Source organism: Eurytemora carolleeae, unplaced genomic scaffold, assembly GCF_000591075.1.
Source record: "Eurytemora carolleeae unplaced genomic scaffold, Eaff_2.0 scaffold401, whole genome shotgun sequence".
In the NCBI taxonomy this organism is placed as follows: domain Eukaryota; kingdom Metazoa; phylum Arthropoda; class Copepoda; order Calanoida; family Temoridae; genus Eurytemora; species Eurytemora carolleeae.
In genome coordinates this window covers 198,415-217,749 of record NW_019396469.1, presented here as the reverse complement: position 1 = coordinate 217,749, position 19,335 = coordinate 198,415, and the positions used below count along the sequence as shown (strand labels likewise).

At 30.9% G+C, this 19,335-nt stretch overlaps 1 protein-coding gene across 1 annotated transcript; it reads right to left on the bottom strand.

Annotated features, from left to right (window-relative positions):
* Positions 1-91: 91 nt before the first annotated feature.
* On the bottom strand, positions 92-13,960 carry LOC111703874 (uncharacterized). The gene is made up of 23 exons (XM_023475951.1): positions 13,866-13,960; positions 13,300-13,344; positions 12,535-12,586; positions 11,946-12,023; positions 11,696-11,769; positions 11,111-11,150; positions 10,707-10,875; positions 10,118-10,184; positions 9,916-9,960; positions 9,400-9,445; positions 8,820-8,872; positions 8,525-8,567; positions 8,077-8,177; positions 6,995-7,088; positions 5,198-5,254; positions 4,759-4,815; positions 4,286-4,303; positions 3,783-3,813; positions 3,137-3,199; positions 2,695-2,743; positions 2,484-2,560; positions 2,065-2,116; positions 92-151 (listed from the first exon to the last, which is right to left on the bottom strand). The coding sequence occupies exons 1-23, from the start codon at positions 13,902-13,904 to the stop codon at positions 92-94; spliced, it is 1,410 nt and encodes a 469-aa protein (XP_023331719.1). The 5' UTR covers positions 13,905-13,960.
* Between the last annotated feature and the right edge of the window lie 5,375 nt (positions 13,961-19,335).

Below are 19,335 nucleotides of genomic sequence, written 5' to 3'. Positions count from 1 at the left end.
AACGACGACATTTATAGATATCGTCTGTTTGTGATTTTGTGTTCGACTTGGAATAATAGTGTATTAAACCAATTAAACTTACCTAACTTACTTAGTGGTTATCCTTCCCATGAATTGTAAAATCTATGGTTGTTAGGAGGTTTTCAGACCCCTAGAAACAAATCATATTATAGCATTGCAACCCAACTAAAGGATAAGATTTTGTTTTGCTGTAGAACATAAATGTTTGCCATATATAGGAACATATACACAATACATGTGAGGGTAGTGAGGGATGGGGGTGCAGTTAGAATAGTCATTTTAGAGGTAATAAATAACATTTCTTAAATAAAATGTTAAATCTTTAAATATGTTTATGCAGAGCAGTTTTCTAAAATATCCAAAAAAACATGGTATAACTAATAAAACATTTGATATACAGGGTGTCCCACGAAACATGACAGTTGGTGAATAGTTTAGAATTCCTTTTTCCATAATTTGTCAAGTTGTTTGATGCCAAATATAAATACAAATATTATATGAGAGTCATGTCATATTGAAATTAATTTCAAAGTAAAATATAATTAAGCAAAAGATTTGTTTAACTAAAAATAACTATGTATTGAATGTCATGTTTTGTGGGACACCCTGTATATAGAATATTTATACTAGTACGTTTGGAGGTAGCACCATGTAATTTTAAATATTATCTGCGAATCCAGCAGACCATTTCGCGGGGATCATGGCGTCCCTGCACCCCCTCCCTACGCTGGCAGGAATTCGCCCAACTCATATGTACGAAAAAATTGTGTACTGCACTCTTTGGGAGCAATGTAACCCAGAGTCTCCTTGATTTAAAAAAAAAAACTTCTGAAGGGGAAGGATTAAAGCTTTGCCAAAACCTGTGTTGCGACAGTTTTATCTTCCAATAAAATTATAAAACATGATTAAAAGCTATAATATGCAGATACAATTAATTATTTAAATAAGATTTGGTCACATGGTCGTTATGGAAAATGTAGTAATTTAAAGCAAGATTTATGCAATAAAGCCAATTGGTCGGAATATTTTTTCTTTTTTTTTCTAGCTTTATTTAAAAACTTCCCTCTATATTCGAAACCTTCCTTTTAAACCTACGACATAACTTCTTATTCCCACTTCCCTACATAAATGATGCTTTTTCTCTCAATTCTTTGTTTTGATCTCCTTCCACTGCATTACAGCTAGACAGATTTGACGCATCAGATTTGGCGGTTCCATCGTGTCTTTATATATTTCTTGGTGCTTGGAAGCAACTAGAATACGATGCTGATTTGCAACCATAGAACAGGTTACAGCTTTGCAACCAACTACAACAAAATACTTCTTTGCAACCAATTAGAACAAGCTACTGCTTTGCAACCTACAAAAAAAGATTCAGCTTTGCAACCAACTTGAACAAAACACTGCTTGCAACCAATAAAAACAAGATACTGCTTTGCAACCAGTTATAAAAAGATACTGCTTTGTAATCAACTAGAACAATTGATAATGCTTTGCAACCAACTAGAACAAGATACTGCTTTACAACCGACTAGAACAATTGATACAGCTTTGATACAATTAGAATAAGACAATACTTTGCAACCAACTAGAACGAGATACTGCTTTGCAACCAATAAGAACAAGATACAACTTTGCAACAAACTAAGAACAAGATACTGCTTTGCAATCATCTAGAACAAGATAAGCTTTGCAACCAACCAGAACAAGATACTATTTTACGACCAACTAAAGCAAGATACTGTTATGCAACCAACTAGAACAAGAATGCTTGCAACCAACTTAAAAAATATACTGCTTTGCAACCAACTAGAACAAGATATTGCTTTGCATCTAATTAGAACAAAATGCTACTTTGCAACTAACTAAAACAATTGATACTGCTTCGATACCAATTCGAACAAGATAATACTTTGCAACCAACTAGAACAAGATACTGCTTTGCAACCAACTAGAACAAGATACAACTTTGCAACCAACTAGAACAAGATTAAATATAAGAGGGCATTAATGAAGATTAATATTTTTGTTATAAAAAATCACCTCCAGTAGCAGAATTGTCGTTGAAAATATTGAGGAATCCTCACTTCTTGGTCTAAATATTCATGTCATACAATTGGAACCACAAAACCGTGGAATAGAAAGACGACTTTTAGACTTAAGTATTGATTTCAAAAATCTCTATGAACATAAAATCATCAAATATCGATTTATGTCGTTTTCTTAGTTTGCAGTTTTCTAGGATAAAAAATATTGTATTTTTAAACATGTATAAAGCTAGTGTAACATGCATTAATTCAATGTAATATAGAACTGTGTCTGTATACATATAATGTAAAGGGTCTTAGCTTCCAGCATTAATCACAATGTTTACTGTGTTTATCAAAATATAGAAAACAAACAATCCGGCATGATGCATAACAAATAGAATAATTACAATTTTATTTGTTTGTTTAAGAAACCTTATTTGTTGTTTTATTCGCTTAAAGTGAAGAATCCGCCCCGGGTGCTGTAAATGTGGAAACTGGGTCTGCTGAGCCTAAAAACCAAATTCAGGGTTTATTACAATATATAGGTAAACTTAATATGTATTATGTAGATGTTATTTTAATTTTAAAAGATAAAGACAATAGCGAGAAAAAAAATAAATAAAAAAAGAAAAAAAAATTTAACCTTTTCTAAAGTATCACGGATCCCTTGCAGATGTTCCTCTTCTTCTTTACTAAAGGGAAAATTTAAAAAAATTCTATATTTTTAAATGTTTCTCTTGAATGATAATAAATTAATTTATGTTAAAAGTGTTAAAATATTCTTCATTGTTATGCATTTTTCTCCCTAGATAACAGGTTAAAAAAAAACATAAAAAGAAAACCGTCAGAATTGTATTGGAATAAATGCCAACCACTGTTAGAAAATATAACAGGGGTGTATATTTTATTGAAAAGAAGTTAGATTGAAATTGGGAAAAATAAATGATTTTTAGAGGAAAATAGTAAATTCGTGGGTTTACAGTATCAAAAAGGATGAAAATACATGCTTTTTTTTCCTAGAAGGAGGGAAAGGGGGGGGGGGGTTGTTATTCTCTAAATTATGTACCCGCTCGATATAAACGTACCTGATTTTATTGATGAGAATGGAAATTAGAGAGATTATTGGAATGTTTAAATCATCCAGACTTCTGATGAAAATATTAGAAAATATTAAAACAGCTAGGAAGTGAAAGGGAAGAGTGTAAAGTTAAGATATAAAGGTAAGATAAAGGGCTGAGAAAATTTTTTTTTGGAAACCCTATGCCAGCCTGACGCTGCCTAAAATAAATAAAACAATTTTCAGACTTAAAATAATTACATATACAAATTGCCGGAAGGCAAAACGGGTGAGGGTTGGACGGCATCGGGTAAGTGCATGCTGAAAATCCAGTTCTATAACTTCATATTTTCCGTTATATATAATTACTGTTCATTAAGTGACGGCGTTAACGGACGTACGTTATTTTTTACAAATCGTTAGTGGTGCCGCAGACTATTTTAACCAACACTTAAAAAACATCAAAACAGTAAAAGACATAAAAATACATAACATTTTATTTCAATTTCTGTAAGTTCCGTGCAATTTAAGTTGAACAATTTAACGAAAGTTGCTGCATCTTTTAAATCACATCAGTGCGTTCTTTTTTAATAACTGTTAATCTTTTGAAATAACCGTTACGTTTTTGTTGTTAATTGTCATCAATTCTATTTTCAATACTTTATTATTTTTACCTCAACTTAACCAGAAGGTTTGCAATGTTTCCTAAAATCAATATTAAATATTAATTTTCTTACAGGGTTATTTTGTTTAAACTGAATTTGTCTTTTTTGTCAGAAAGAATTATGTAAAATGGGACAACCAAGGTCGAAATATATTTTTACATTCTTAGTATTTTTGTTTTTTTGCGTAGGATCATTTCATCAACAACGAAACAACCCTTGTCATGATATTTCCAAAATGAGGTCTGCCATTTCGGAGAAATGGAAAAGTTTGTTAAGATTTTGACAGTTTTGATTTCTTTGAAAAATTGAAATCTGAACCAAATTCCTGGAATATTGAGGCAGAAATATGGCAGCCTGAATTTTGGAAATCCCATTGGTTCAAGAATTATACATGGAAATGTAGGTTGACAAATGAATGCCACAAGAAAAATTCTGACGAACAAAGACGACTTCGGTTTCTCATTTGTCGGATGACACCCTGCAACTAAATTTTTTTTTATTTGATAACTTACCTAAACTCAGTCTTGGGACTAACAAACACATATTGATAACAAATGTTGATGATATTATTTATTTTTTAAATCTCTTAAAAACTTGTGAGGTTTTTACAAATTTGATTTGCAAGATATTTATAAAATGGAAAAGTTGCGGAGGAACAGAGCGTCCCAAATCATATTAGATTGTCTCCAAGCCTTAACGCCAAAATAAACAGATAACACTCGAAAAACAAACTAGCCTTATTTTATTTTTCAAAATCATTTTTTCTTCTTATATTTTCTGATTATTCTCGAAAATCGTAATTTAGACCCAACGACATCTAACATGATGTGGGACACCCTGTAAGCTTATAGGAGCTTTACAAGTTTTAAATGAAAAGATAATATTTTATAATTTGATGTTGATATAAAGCTTCCTATTCCTATTCCACAGTTTTTAGGGTTAAACTGTAATTTTTTTCTTTTTGTTTGTTATCATTAAAATGTTCCTAGGTCGTTGTTGAAAATAATGATTTTAATTGAATCCTGCACTTTATCAGGAAGTTCTAAAAAGAAAAAAATACTTAACAATTATTATTTAAAATGTTTTATTTAAGGGACTGCACTTAATATTTAGTGGCCTTCCATTTTAAGAAGGTGAATTCCTCATAACAAATTAAACCTAAAGAACCTGTCAAATCTTTCCCTGGGATGTTTAGAAAGATGAAAATTTCCCTGTATGATAATTGAAGGACTGCAGTATGGATTTGGTGAATCATATTGACGTACTAAGCCTAGGGGTGTCAGAAATGATTTTTTTTGCATTTTCTATTAATTTTATTAATATTGTTTCTGAAGCAAGTGACCAACAACTGCAAATAATGGATATCCAATTCAAAGCTTTTAAGGGTACCGTTGTAAATCATGCCAATTGGGGACAATTAAAACCTGTGGAGCTTCGGTATACTGGAGGCGGCGCTAGTGCTAGGCATTCAACTTTTGTTCCTGAACAAAATGTTTGAATTAAAACGTTGAATTTATTTTATGTCGTCTTCAGTTATAACTATTAATGACTTTCATTTTAAAGTATTCATAAAGGAACTAGCAATATATTTTTCATCGACCCACAGATTTAGGAAAATGCCATTAATTGAATTTTGCCCATATTTTCTTTTCTACAATGCTAAATTAACAAGCTATATCAGCTTTGGAAACCCAACTTTGCCGGGAAACTAAACTTTCCGGCAACACAAAGTCAACCCATGTAACTTAAAAATAACTTTTAAAACTAAGAACATTCCACTTGTTTTACCGAGTCGCAAAATACAAATATCAGGCGAATACGTCAAGGGATTCATGAGTTATGATGAGACATGCAAACATACAGAGACAACCAATTATACAGAGATTACTACTTTATATTATACTAGCTTGGTAACCCAGCCTTGCATGAAACCTGAAACTTTTCATACATAGACAACCAATTATACAGAGATTACTACTTTATATTATACTAGCTTGGTAACCTAGCCTTGCATGAAAGTTAAAACTTTTCATACATAGACAACCAATTATACAGAGATTACTACTTTATATTATACTAGCTTGGTAACCTAGCCTTGCATGAAACCTGAAACTTTTCATACATAGACAACCAATTATACAGAGATTACTACTTTATATTATACTAGCTTGGTAACCTAGCCTTGCATGAAAGCTGAAACTTTTCATACATAGACAACCAATTATACAGAGATTACTACTTTATATTATACTAGCTTGGTAACCCAGCCTTGCATGAAAGTTAAAACTTTTCATACATAGACAACCAATTATACAGAGATTACTACTTTATATTATACTAGCTTGGTAACCCAGCCTTGCATGAAAGCTGAAACTTTTCATACATAGACAACCAATTATACAGAGATTACTACTTTATATTATACTAGCTTGGTAACCTAGCCATGCATGAAAGCTGAAACATTTCATATAAAGTAAAATAACCGCGGAGAACATTCCGGTGGTTTTATTAAGTTTCTCAATCAATATATTTAAGGCAAATCGATCATGGGGTTCCTGAGTTATGATCGGAAATTAAACATCCAAACAAACACCCAAGCAGAGATTACAACTTTATATATATCGAATATATAAATATAGGTTACAGATCCCAAGATTAATTTAATTCTTCTCCCTTAAATAACATATAATCTTTTAATAATGATTTGGCAAAGAAACAAACAAGTTTACAGTTGGAGGGAATCATGAATATAAAAGGAAACAGACAGTGTGAATTTCGTAAAGTCGTCTCTGAAGTCTCATCCTTTTTGGGTACCCTGAACAATAATACTTGGAGGAAGAATACTACTGCTAGCTCCCAGTGTTAACTCCAGGTAGATCTTATACCTGGAGGGAGAATACTACTGCTAGCTCCCAGTGTTAACTCCAGGTAGATCTATTACCTGGAGGAAGAATACTACTTCTAGCTCCCAGTGTTAGCTCAAGGTAGATCTAATTCCTGGAGGGAGAATACTACTGCTAGCTCCCAGTGTTAGCTCCAGGTAGATCTAATAATTGGAGGAAGAATACTATTGCTAGCTCCCAGTGTTAACTCCAGGTAGATCTAATACCTGGCGGAAGAATACTACTTCTAGCTCCCAGTGTTAACTTCGGGTAGATCTAATACCTGGAGGAAAAATACTACTGCTAGCTCCCGGTGTTAACTCCAGGTAGATCTAATACCTGGAGGAAGAATATTACTGCTAGCTCCCAGTGTTAACTCCAGGTAGATCAGCTCCGCTGTACCTGCTCCCAACGAATGGCCGGTCAGTACTACCTAGATATTCATATTTTTTTACATGTTTTGTCTTGATTCTAAACATATATATACAGTGGTAGGCGATTATCTCAATACAATAAAGACGACTTTAGATTTAAATTTGAATTTATATCGAGCTTTAACACTTAGAAGTTAAGATAAGCTGTCAGATAAAAAACTTCTCTTTGATTACGTATAAACTTGTAAATCAGATATCCCGTGTAGTACCAATCAGATATCCCGTGAACAGCCTATCAGAAGGGAATTTTGCGTTCAACAGATGACAGAACAGCTGAAATTTCGGATATTCAAAAGCCAGAAATTTAGCAGGTTCTACGCAAAATGCTTAATCTGAATAAGAAGATCAAGGGATTAGGATTCAGGGTATCCAACGCAATTGATCCCAGCTCTGAATATTTATGTACAGAAAACAATTCAATGATTATCCATTTATCTAATTAATAATGCAACTAGGAAATACTTAATGTTAAATCTCTGAAGGATGAAAATGTTTAAGGCCCAATTTTTAAAAAGGAATTGTAACAAAGGAATTTATCCTTTGCCACAAACTCTGATTTTCTAATCCCTTTATCTTTGCAAATTGCAGCTTAGTAGCGTAGACATAAGCTATTCAAACTATGCATTCTTTTAGATAAAATAATCCAAGTTTGAAATGTCAAAGGTTTACACCATCAGGTTGTAAAGATGTAGGAATTAAAACATTTGAGTTTTGGGCAAAGACTATAAAATTCTAAACAACATTCTTAGTTACATTTTAGGAAAGACTGAAGAAAACAATAACAAATTTCCAATCACACTGGGCAAAAATTAGCAAATGGAATTTTTTTTTAATATCTAAAACATAAATTATTAGACAAAATTTAAATCAATAAATATTTAGACAGATTATTCAAGTGTCAAAAAGGACAGAAAAGAATGAAAAATGAAAGAACAGGAAGGAACAGGACAGACCAGGACAAAAATCCATAAAAAAAAGAAAATAAACCTTAAATCCTGGATGGTTCTGAACTGCAGATTTCAATGATTCTTGAACTAGAGTAATTATCTGAAGTGCACCTTTTACCAGACCTTTGTGAGCGTGCCCATCTGTACAATAAGTAGTTAAATTAGGTTCGGAGAGTTCAACTACTTTTCTAGTATCAACAAGAGTGCACTAGAGAAGTAATTGATTTCCCAGCCAACATAGTTTAGCTATATTTCTGGTGATATAATATATAAAAGAATTTCCAAAGAAAACTGAGAATAAGTTTTTTTTATTTCATACAGTCGTCGTCGTATTTATCAATACAATGAAGACACTTTGAACATCAAAACCTAAATAGATACGTCGTCTTCATTGTACTGATGAAAACGTCTACCACTGTATTAAATCTTGTAGTACAATGTCAAGCATAAGGATTGTCCAAATTTTCTATTTTTCACAAAAAAATTACCTAAAAATGGTTGATCTACACAAACTACATCAGTTACTACATCCTTGTATAAACAATCAGAATAATAATACATTAATATAATCTATCTGGTGACGTTTAAACAAATTTCGAAAATTTCGTTAAATTCCAATGATTTTTGACGACAAAAATTGTCAGTTTCCAAAACGTTCTAAAATTTGGCAAAAATGGCACAATTTTTTTAAAAACTAATAATTTTTTTCTCAAGATTTCATTCAGTTAAATCTCTCCAAAAATATGGAAAATGTTGCTTTAAAGTAGATAAAGTAGAGAATACCTTTATACTAAAAGTTCCTCGAATAGAAAGAATAATTGATTCAAGCTCATCATCTAGGAAAATTTTTTTTTATAATTCTTAATTTTTGAATTTTAAATTGATAATTATTTCTTGCTTATTATCTATTTTATTTTAGTTTACGAGAAATTTCGTTAAAAAATAATTTTTTTTAATTTGTTCTGTTATATTTATATCTGATAATTTAATTTATTAATATAAATGATATAAATATCAAAATTAAAAACTTTTCAGGATATTTAAACAAAATATTTTCTTTATTGTTACTCAGATAAAACTTAGAGATATCGCTGTGAACATCTTAGATTAAAGTTTTTTGAAATAATTTCTCCATTAACATGTAAAAAGTATGTTATGACACATATTTAAATTATATTCTGGTTTATAAACCTTTCCCTTGCAACAAATATATTCTACCTTTAAACAAATATTCTACCTTTAAACAAATATATTCTACCTTTAAACAAATATATTCTACCTTTAAACAAATATATTCTACACTTAAACAAATATATTCTACCTTTAAACAAATATATTCTACCTTTAAACAAATATATTCTACCTTTAAATAGGATGAATTTTGGACAGTGCGCTTCTTGGGATTCGTCCTAATATTGGATTTAAGATTTAAAACAATTTAATCTTTTTTACCATCCATATCTATACATAAACTTAGTTTGTCTGTCTGTCCGTTTGTATAAAACGGCTGAACCGATTGCACCACATTTTTTGTGGTAATCTACATGACAACAGAAAAGGTTAATGGATTTTCAAAGTTGAACAATTTTGCCCGAGACTTATAATTGTTCTACAAAGATTTGAGAACATTTCGGAGCCACAGTTAAAAGCTAAAATTATTATAAGGAAAGCGCCCGAAAAGCCTAAATAAATAAAAAAAACATTCTGTGCTGCGAAGAATTTTTCTTGTTTTCATCTAAATTTACATTAAATACTTGTTGGGTAGTTCAAAGTTTATTTCAATAATTATTATTTTCCTCTAAGAATTCCTAGGTTGAAAACAATTAATTAATGTATTTTGCGAATTAATAAAAAACATTTTTAGGGGATTTTTTTTCACCTTGAACCAAGTGTAGAGAATGTCTTCTTCTTCTATCAACATAGTCTAGGAATACTTTATTAAAGGGACTGGTTGTTATAATTTCAAATAACTCTTTATTAAAAGTGGTATATGCTCGATTCACAACGATTGGCCCTTCAAAAATGATCAGAAAGTTGCGGACACATGTTTGATAAGGAAAATTAGATGTAAATATGTTTACCTTTGCTATCCCATGTTTGGTAAGGGCCCAGGATGCATCATAAACATTTAAAGCATAGTTTCCAATCCTGCAACAGTGCATAATAGGACGAGAAAAAATGTTCGTCAAAAATTTGGCATTATTTTGCATTCCGTCGAAGAAAAATAATGCGAAAAATTTCGTCTTTTTCGCGAAATTTAGGGTTAATCTTTCTCGCAAGAAAAATGATTTCGCAAAACAAAACAAAAATGTGAGAATTTCGCGAAATATTTTTTAAATCTTTTTATATCAGGAAAATTTCGCACTTTTTATAGCAAAATTGTCAGGTATTTTCCATTAAATTTTACATCGTTTTCGCTTTATTTTGCAAAATTAATTTTTACAAAAAATGGGAAATTTTGCAAAAAAGTTTGCAAAATACAAAAGAAAAGGTTTACGAAATTCAGATTTTTTTGCGAAAGTTTGCGTCCGCTGGAAGCCCTATATTTTTTAAACACACTGTAAACGGAATGTTCACCAGTTTTAGAATAGAATACAATATAAAATAATATTAAAAAAAGAACAATCCCGTTAGGAAAATTATTTAAAAAGTGTGCAAGAAGAAATTTACCGCTTCATAGAGAATATTTGGTTTGGTAAAAAAGTAGTTTCGTTTTCGTCCGCTAGGTTCTCTGCTTGCTCTCGCATGATGTCAGCCTGAACCCGCTTCAAAATGGCGAACAGCAAGAACAACGGACTACCATATTGTTTAGCCTCAAGATCAAATTGTTTCAACTTTTCTAGAAATTGCATTATTTTTAAACATCCCTCAACAGTCAAAAGTCTTTATTAAGATGTTTATACCATTTTTTTTGCAATTAACTTTAAATAGGGGGTAGAAACTTGGAATTACTTTTAAACCGCAAATTGCAATTGGCTTTCAAAATCTTGTAGAATTTATTTCTTTTATTTGAATACAATTTCAGAATTGAGCCCTCTTTTCTCTAATATTTGAGTATTAGATGCAACTTCAACCTATAGATGATGATATCGTATCAAGTGCTTCTTGCATTTCCTAAAAATTCAAAAAAGATATAAAAAACCTGGTATCATGATCAACCCGTTCATTAACGGTTAGTTAAATCTTTAAATAAATGTTCACGTAGCCGTTTGTTATTTAGCTAATAACTGAATGCCGTTCGTTAATGTTATTTTCAGTTAATTTTAAAAATTACTGTTTTGTTAGCGATCTAAATTAATGCGTTAATGAAAGATATTCCAGAATTCGTTAGTGGTGACTAGTGCCAGCCGTTAAAGAATACAAAAACACGCAAATTAACAGCCAAATACTTAAAATAAAGTTTCACGTAAATTTAACATTTAAGTTGAAAAATCAACACATCCGTTCGTTATTTTTTAGTAACCGTAAATTTGTTTAGAATGACGTTTTTCCCGTTCATTAACGATTTCAAATTTAATGTTTTTTTTTGTCGTTAGTTAACGGAAAATTGTCCACTCCTAGTTTTGAGCAATTTTCTGTTGATTTTATATTTTAGTTTTTATGCTGTTAAAAATTAAACTTCCAATTCCAATTTTGAGTCACAGCGAAATATTTCATACCTTTGTAAACATAATATTTTTTATTTTTTCCAGAGATTTTTCCAGAACAAAGTCCACAGACTCTCCCGTTTCATCTAGTAAATAAGTAAAAGTCAAATTTGTTTCACTAGCTATTTATATTTTTATGTATATAGTCTAAAGTTACTCCCACTGTTCACCCGCGCATAAGATGCCCGGCGTTACCCGTGGAATTAAAAAAACATTTTATCATTTTTTAGTCGATACAAGCTCCGGGGTAGCCACAGGTTACCTTGAAAAGTTTTAGCCGCTTGACCAGCTATAGCAAACATATATTCTAAATGACCAACGATGGTTAGAGAGGCCCTGTCTAAATTGTAAAATTGTACAATTGAAATTGTTTTTAATTATATATATAGTCCAATATATATCTATCTATCTATCTATCCATCTAAGTATATATGCATATAAGAGCTTTATTAAGTAAGGAAGTAAATGTAGCCCCAATTTATATTTCAAATTGGGGTGTCCGAGTGTTTTTTTTTGTTGGTGTGTTTGTTATTGTTTATTTGTATCAATTTTATTTGCATTAAAAATAAAAATTTTCCTTGAATTTTGAAAACAACAAAAATCTGCAAAATCGAAAAAAATTAGCAACAAAAATCTAGATTAAAATCAAAAAGTTAGGCGCGATGCTAGTGCCCCCACTTCCCCCACCCTTCTATAGAACTGAATTTAAAAGTACATACCTTACTTCATAAAAGAAAATCAAGGTAGCAAAGTAAAAACATAAGGAAAAGCTTTTTTATTGTATCGTTTTATATACATCACGTACCTAATTTTATATACATCACGTACCTAATTTTATATACATCACGTACCTAATTTTATCTGCCAACTGGTTCTAGTTACTCCAATTCTAGTTTTAACTTCCTAGAAATAGAAAGAAAAAGATATATTTCAAGTGACACTCTATTTATAGAGTTACATAACCGATTAACAACGAGGCCTTTATCTAAGTAACAATCAGGAATTCATCATTTTCAGAATGAATCGCACCAAGAACCCCCCCCCTCAAAAAAAAAAAATATAGTCAAATATCTAGGATGTTACAGGGGGTGTTCCAATAAACATGGGAATTCAGTAACGAACTTGATATCGTCTTTGTTATGAATTAGCATTGTAATACCTAATTTCAAAAGAAATTATATTATTATGTCTGCTAGAGTTTATTTTATGAAAACGGTGAATGGCTTAAATAAAGATGTGTCTATAATGTCTCCGCAAAATGAACAGTGAAGACGGACAAGTTTACTCTGTTTGTATACTGCAGTTTTCTTGTTTTACTAAGCACAACCGTATGCAGTCAAAACATAAACAAACAAAATGTAAACATAGCAGACGAAAACATAAACAAACAAACAAACAGACAAAAATCTTACGGATTACAGTTTTCTCAGTATAGGTATCACTATACTAAATCAAAGAATTATTTAAAAAGACGATATCGAATTCGTCACTGAATTCCCATGTTTATTGGGACACCCTGTACTATTAAAAATAGAGCTATAGAGTCACTTGAAATAGAGCTATAGAGTCACTTGAAATTACGCCAACAGTCCCATTAAAAGCATTCTAAGTTTTACCTTGAGTAAGTCTTCTAAACTCTTCATTTGATCAAACTCTGAACTCTTGAAGGAGAGGAATTTAGAGGATTTAATTCATCAGAAATTAGATATTATGGAAATTGAAAGTTTTAACATCATTTTTAAAAGATTTAGATCAATTGAAAAAATTGAAATAATATTGACGAATAAATGTATTTTCTCTATGAATGAATACGATGAATATGAAAATAACAACAGCTTAATTTTGTAAATAATTTATTGAATAAATAAATATCAATATAAAGGAATTGAGTCTTTGTCGCAAACTCAAATTTTCTAATACCTATTCCTTTGCAACCTGGTTGTAAAAACTTGATATTTTGAACTGAGATTATTTTATCCAAAGAGAATTCATAGCTTGAAATATCATAAGTTTACAACATTGGGTTTCAAAGATTGTAAGGTTTGAAAAAAGCCTAACAAAAAGTTTAATTGAATTTATATAGAACGGATAGAATAAAAATCAGACATGAAAAAATAATAAAAAATGAGCAAAAAAACGACACAAAAAGGATATTGGTTTTGATAAAAAAAAAATCGATCACCTGAACTGAATTTTGTTTTTTGATTATGAAATACAACATGATCGCAAGTCCTCCCAAAACAATACTCTAGAACAAAAAATGTATTTTAAATTTTGTTGTTGTTTTTANTTTTAACTAATGTTTTGATAAATAAATGGGTGAGAAATTAAGTGAAGGCCCTTCCAGTCAAGAAAACGAACCAATCTGGCGTTCTTAGAATCCAATTTGTTGATCTAAATATTTAAACTAAAGACTAACGTAATCTCGAGATTAGCAAAAAAGGGGATTAAGCATTAATCCTGATATCCACCATTCTAAAGTTCCCAGTTCTGATAATTTCTACAGTATGTCTGAATTCTGAGACAAAAAATGCGGAAGCCACTTTTCCAAATGAAAATTCAAAAGTAAGAAAGATCTAAATTAAAAACAAAGGTTTTCAGAGTACTGTTGTGAATAGGAAATGCCAATCAATGAATCAATCCAAATTAAGTTTACAAGAAAAGTGTCTTCAAATAAATGTTAAGTTATACAGTGTACACTGTAAAGGATGTAAAATTTTAAAAGTTTACCAACATTTTCTTCATTTTCTAAGTACTAACAGAAAACTAATCTTAGATTGTATTTTAATATTTTGACTTCATAGTTTTAAAAGAACTTCTAGGAATAAAAATTAAACTTTTTCAAATGTAGAGAAAAAGAAATTTTAAAAATTAAATATTATTTTAGATTTTCTTGGTTCCTTCCTTATTTCATTTTTGTTTTACAAATTTCAAATAGATATTTTTCTTTAAACCCTATTCATGGACATTCACGTAATTCAAAATGGTCAAATTCTCAAAATTTTAATCTTTAAAAATTTGAATAGAATTTGTGTACGATACACGTCTTTTGAACTTGCATCACGATTCATGTCAAAGTAAAGTAATTTTTCCTTTCGATTGTATCTTGCATGGTTATAATAATAATTCTTCCGATATAAGATCTATTAAGAAGAACTAATAAGTTTTAAATATCTCGTATGCAATTAAATTTTGGGCTACCCAAATTTATAGGAGCTAAACGTCACAAAATTGAACCAGTAACTTTGCATTAATTTGACCTTTTCTTAAAGTTTATATTTAAGTGTATATCATAACTATATGCTATTGCCTATACTGCCTAGGCTAGAACTGCATAAAAGCTACTATGTGCAGGCAAAAAGTTAAAAGAAAGCCAGAAAGTCTTAAATGCATGATTCGATAATTTGATTTTTGAGATTTTATTTCACGTCAACTTTTCTTTATCCAAAAACTAGGGATATACAGCACAATTTTAGATACTTTTATAGTTAATAAATCATATAAATTTCTTAACCCTGTTCCTTTTTTTTGGGGGGGGGGCGGGGGCGGGTGTTTTCTTCTTTACCTTTTCAAAATAATAGTTGTAAACAAATTATGCATATTTTTTTATGCATAGGTTAGGGTGGAGGACGGACAATCAGCGGGTTGGTGTTACAAAAAATCAGAAATGGTTAATAAGTTTTTTATTAATTAATCTACAGCGCTAAAACTTATATATTTAAAAAGCCCTTGAAAAATGGATATAATATCATGTATCACATGTTAATATTTGTCAAAAGTAAAAAAAACTATTTTTCAAAAATGTTCTACATACTTTTTTAACTTTCTTTAAATCCTCCCTTACACCCTGGACCATTAAAGTTAGAGAAGGCCTTGAAAAGTTGAACTAGAGACATGTATCACACTCCCCTATCTATCAATGTTCAAATTTATTTTTCGCAGATTTCCTGGAACTTTGATGAAAAGACGACATTTGAAGAATTTGAAGAAATCTGCGAACAAATGTCAAAGAATAAGAAAATCAATATAATGATGAAAAAGAAACAATTTGCTTCTAACATTGATTCATTGTCATATTTCTAATGAGAAATATGTTCCTAAACATCTAATTAGTTAACTGTAGAAATTTTGTTACATTTTTCTTCGTCATTTTTGAATAACTTTTATAAAACTGATTCTAAAATCTTCCCTCTAAAATGGATGAGGATTTTAATATTGAATTTGAACTCTTGCTGATGCACCTTAAACACGTCTGATAGGTCTGAAATGAATCCTAAAAATTTCTCAATAATACTGCAATCTCAGTTCAAGTACCATACATTTCCGTCACTTCCTTTAAAGTTTATTGTTAAGATATGTTAAGTTAATTGTTATTTAATTGCATAAATTTATTACATTTATTATGGATATGGATTGATAAAAATTCTAGTTTTGTTTCTGAAACTTGATTTGATAATGAGTCCATTTCATTCATTTATTTTATTTATTTAACTATAATTTCATAACAATAAACGAAACTCTTTTTCATTTCCCGCCAAAATCACTTTTCATCATCACTTGTAGGAAAAAAGTAGTTTTTTCTAATATCTGTCATTCCCGATATTTACGATTTGTTTTTGTTTACAAAACTACGGATATATGTATAAAGCACAGCATAATACGATAGATACGCAAGTCAAAACATAGTGTATTGGGTAAATATACTACATAACCAATAACTATTAACTGTATTCTCACTTCTCAGATTCTGCGTGGGGTAGCGTACATTGTGCTGTGTGACTTAGGCTTGTGGGTTCAGGGAGTACACACCTTAATGCAGCGGTTTGTGTTTCTAGGTATATAGCTTAATTAGAAGACAAGTCTACAGTTGTACCTGTATAAATGAGGAAGAGAGAGACGACATTTAGCAATCTTGTGTATTGATGTTCTGGTATACCAAATAATTTTACTAGTAGCTTAAAAATAGCACAATTGACGTACATTAGACTATTTTAAAGATGGTGTATTTTTGGACCTACGCCCATACCCTCTACTGCCCATCCGAACTACAACCACGTGGTTTTAACAGCTGTGGTAGGCCCGATGCACTGTAGGTCGGATGGGCACGTTAAAAACAGCATATTGGTGCATCCAACCTATTCTAAGCTGTCGCATGGACACGTTAGTATATGTCTGATGGGCCTTTTTTGTAGGTCGGATGGGCATTTTCGTAGGTCGGATGGTCATTTTTCGTAGGTCGGATGGACATTTTTCGTAGGTCGGATGGGCACTTTTCGTAGGTCGGATGGGCATTTTTCGTAGGTCGGATGGGCAATTTTCGTAGGTCGGATGGACGTTTTTCGTAGGTCGGATGGGCACTTTTCGTAGGTCGGATGGGCATTTTTCGTAGGTTCTGTAACACAATACATGCAATGTTTATTATCTTTTTACTGATTATTTGCTTCAAACTAAAATTTTAATATCCTTTTCACTAAATGCACTTGGTGTTAACCTTTAAGGGATCTAGAACTGTTATTTATATGTAGCAGTAATCTCTGTTTGTTTGTTTGTATGTCCGATCATAACTCAGAAACCCATTTCCCGATTTGCCTCAAATTTTGATTGGGAAACTTGGAAGAACCACATGAATGTTCTTAGCAGGGTTTAAAGTTCAGAGGGTTCACTTTTTTATGGGAAGTAAAGTTTCCAGTTAAAGCTGGTTTTCTAAGTTAGTTCTGTATTTATTTTTTACATCTATAAATTCTGAAAATGCCAATCTATGTACACTTCGAGCATAGCTCTACTGCACTTGCAGCTCACAAGTCACTTTTTAAGAGAAAAAACATTTGAAAATATTAAAGTTCACATGGAAAAGTATAAGGTTTCCTCATTCTTCATCTATAAAAGGTGACCGTTGTGAATCAGACATGCAACTTTACGAATATAGCTATTCAAGTTTACAGAGTCCATTTAAGACTCCAATTTTAGGATGGAAAATCAAAATATCTCACGATTTGAAGGGTACCATTGTGAATCGAATATGTATTACAAACAATAAATGGTTAATTAATTAGAATATGTTGACATGTCACCCCTAACTAAGTAACCGATACAAATATAAAGAAAAAAATGTTTAGGAATTTTAAAGTCTTTAGAAGCATTTAATAAACACATTTTAATTTTTAACTGTAAAAGATATTTAGATAAAAAACGACAGAATACTTTTTTGCTTACTCAAAAAATTATCTTAAATAAGTTTATATGAGAATTGTAAGAAGTAAGTTGAAGCGTTTTATTCCATTAATGAACTCTGAGAAATGAATCATTTCCGGTTTTTCCAGCAGAGATTTCCGGAAGCAAAGCTTTAACATCCGGTAAAACCAGGGTAAGTAGACGTCTAATGTGTTTTCTTAATTTTCTTCAGAAATTAAAAATTCAGGTAGCAAAGACAAATACCAAGATCTGTGACGTAACTCCAGTGTTAAAAAGGATACAAGCTTTTACGCAAACTCGATGAGAACTTTGCCAATTACTTCTTGATAACTAAAACAAAAGATATTTTTATCTAAATAGATGAGGAGCCTCCCCCCCCCCCCATCTGAGTGAAAGGTCAGATGGAATTTGAGTTAAATCAGTGCAGATCACGTGTACTTTGTTTTAAAATTTAGAAAATTCTAAAACTTGAAATTTGGAGGAAGTTTTAGGAAAATCAGTCAAGGGGAATATGACTATTCAAATTAAAGAGGTTATGAACACAAATACATGTGGCTTTCTTCAAACTAAAGAGGTTATGAACACAAATATATTTGGCTTTCTTCAAACTAAAGAGGTTATAAACACAAATACATGTGGCTTTCTTCAAACTAAAGAGGTTATGAACACAAATACATGTGGCTTTCTTCAAACTAAAGAGGTTATAAACACAAATACATTTGGCTTTCTTCAAACTAAAGAGGTTATAAACACAAATACATCCTGACTTTCTTCTAACTAAAAAGGTTTAAAAAAAAAACATATGTGGCTTTCTTCAAACTGAAGAGGTTATGAACACAAATACATGTGGCTTTCTTCAAACTAAAGAGGTTATAAACACAAATACGTGTGGCTTTCTTCAAACTAAGGAGGTTATAAACACAAATACATGTGTGGCTTTCTTCAAACTAAAGAGGTTATAACTGATAAACACAAATACATGTGGCTTTCTTCAATCTAAGGAGGTTTTAACACAAATGCATGTGACTTTCTTCACACTAAAGAAGTTATAAACACAAATACATGTGGCTTTCTTCAAACTAAAGATATTGTAAACATGAAAAATTGAGGTTCTCTTTAAACTAAAGTGGTCATGATTATGAACATTATTAAATTGATGTGACTTGCTTTATTGAAGTATTTTGTCTACAATCCCTTTGTTGAAGAATTTTGTCAACAGTCCCTTATTGAAGTATTTTGTCAACAGTCCCTTTATTGAAGTATTTTGTCTACATTCCCTTTATTGAAGTATTTTGTCTACAGTCCCTTTATTGAAGTATTTTGTCTACAGTCCCTTTATTGAAGTATTCTGTCTACAGTCCCTTTATTGAAGTATTCTGTCTACAGTCCCTTTATTGAAGTATTTTGTCTACAGTCCCTTTATTGAAGTATTCTGTCTACAGTCCCTTTATTGAAGTATT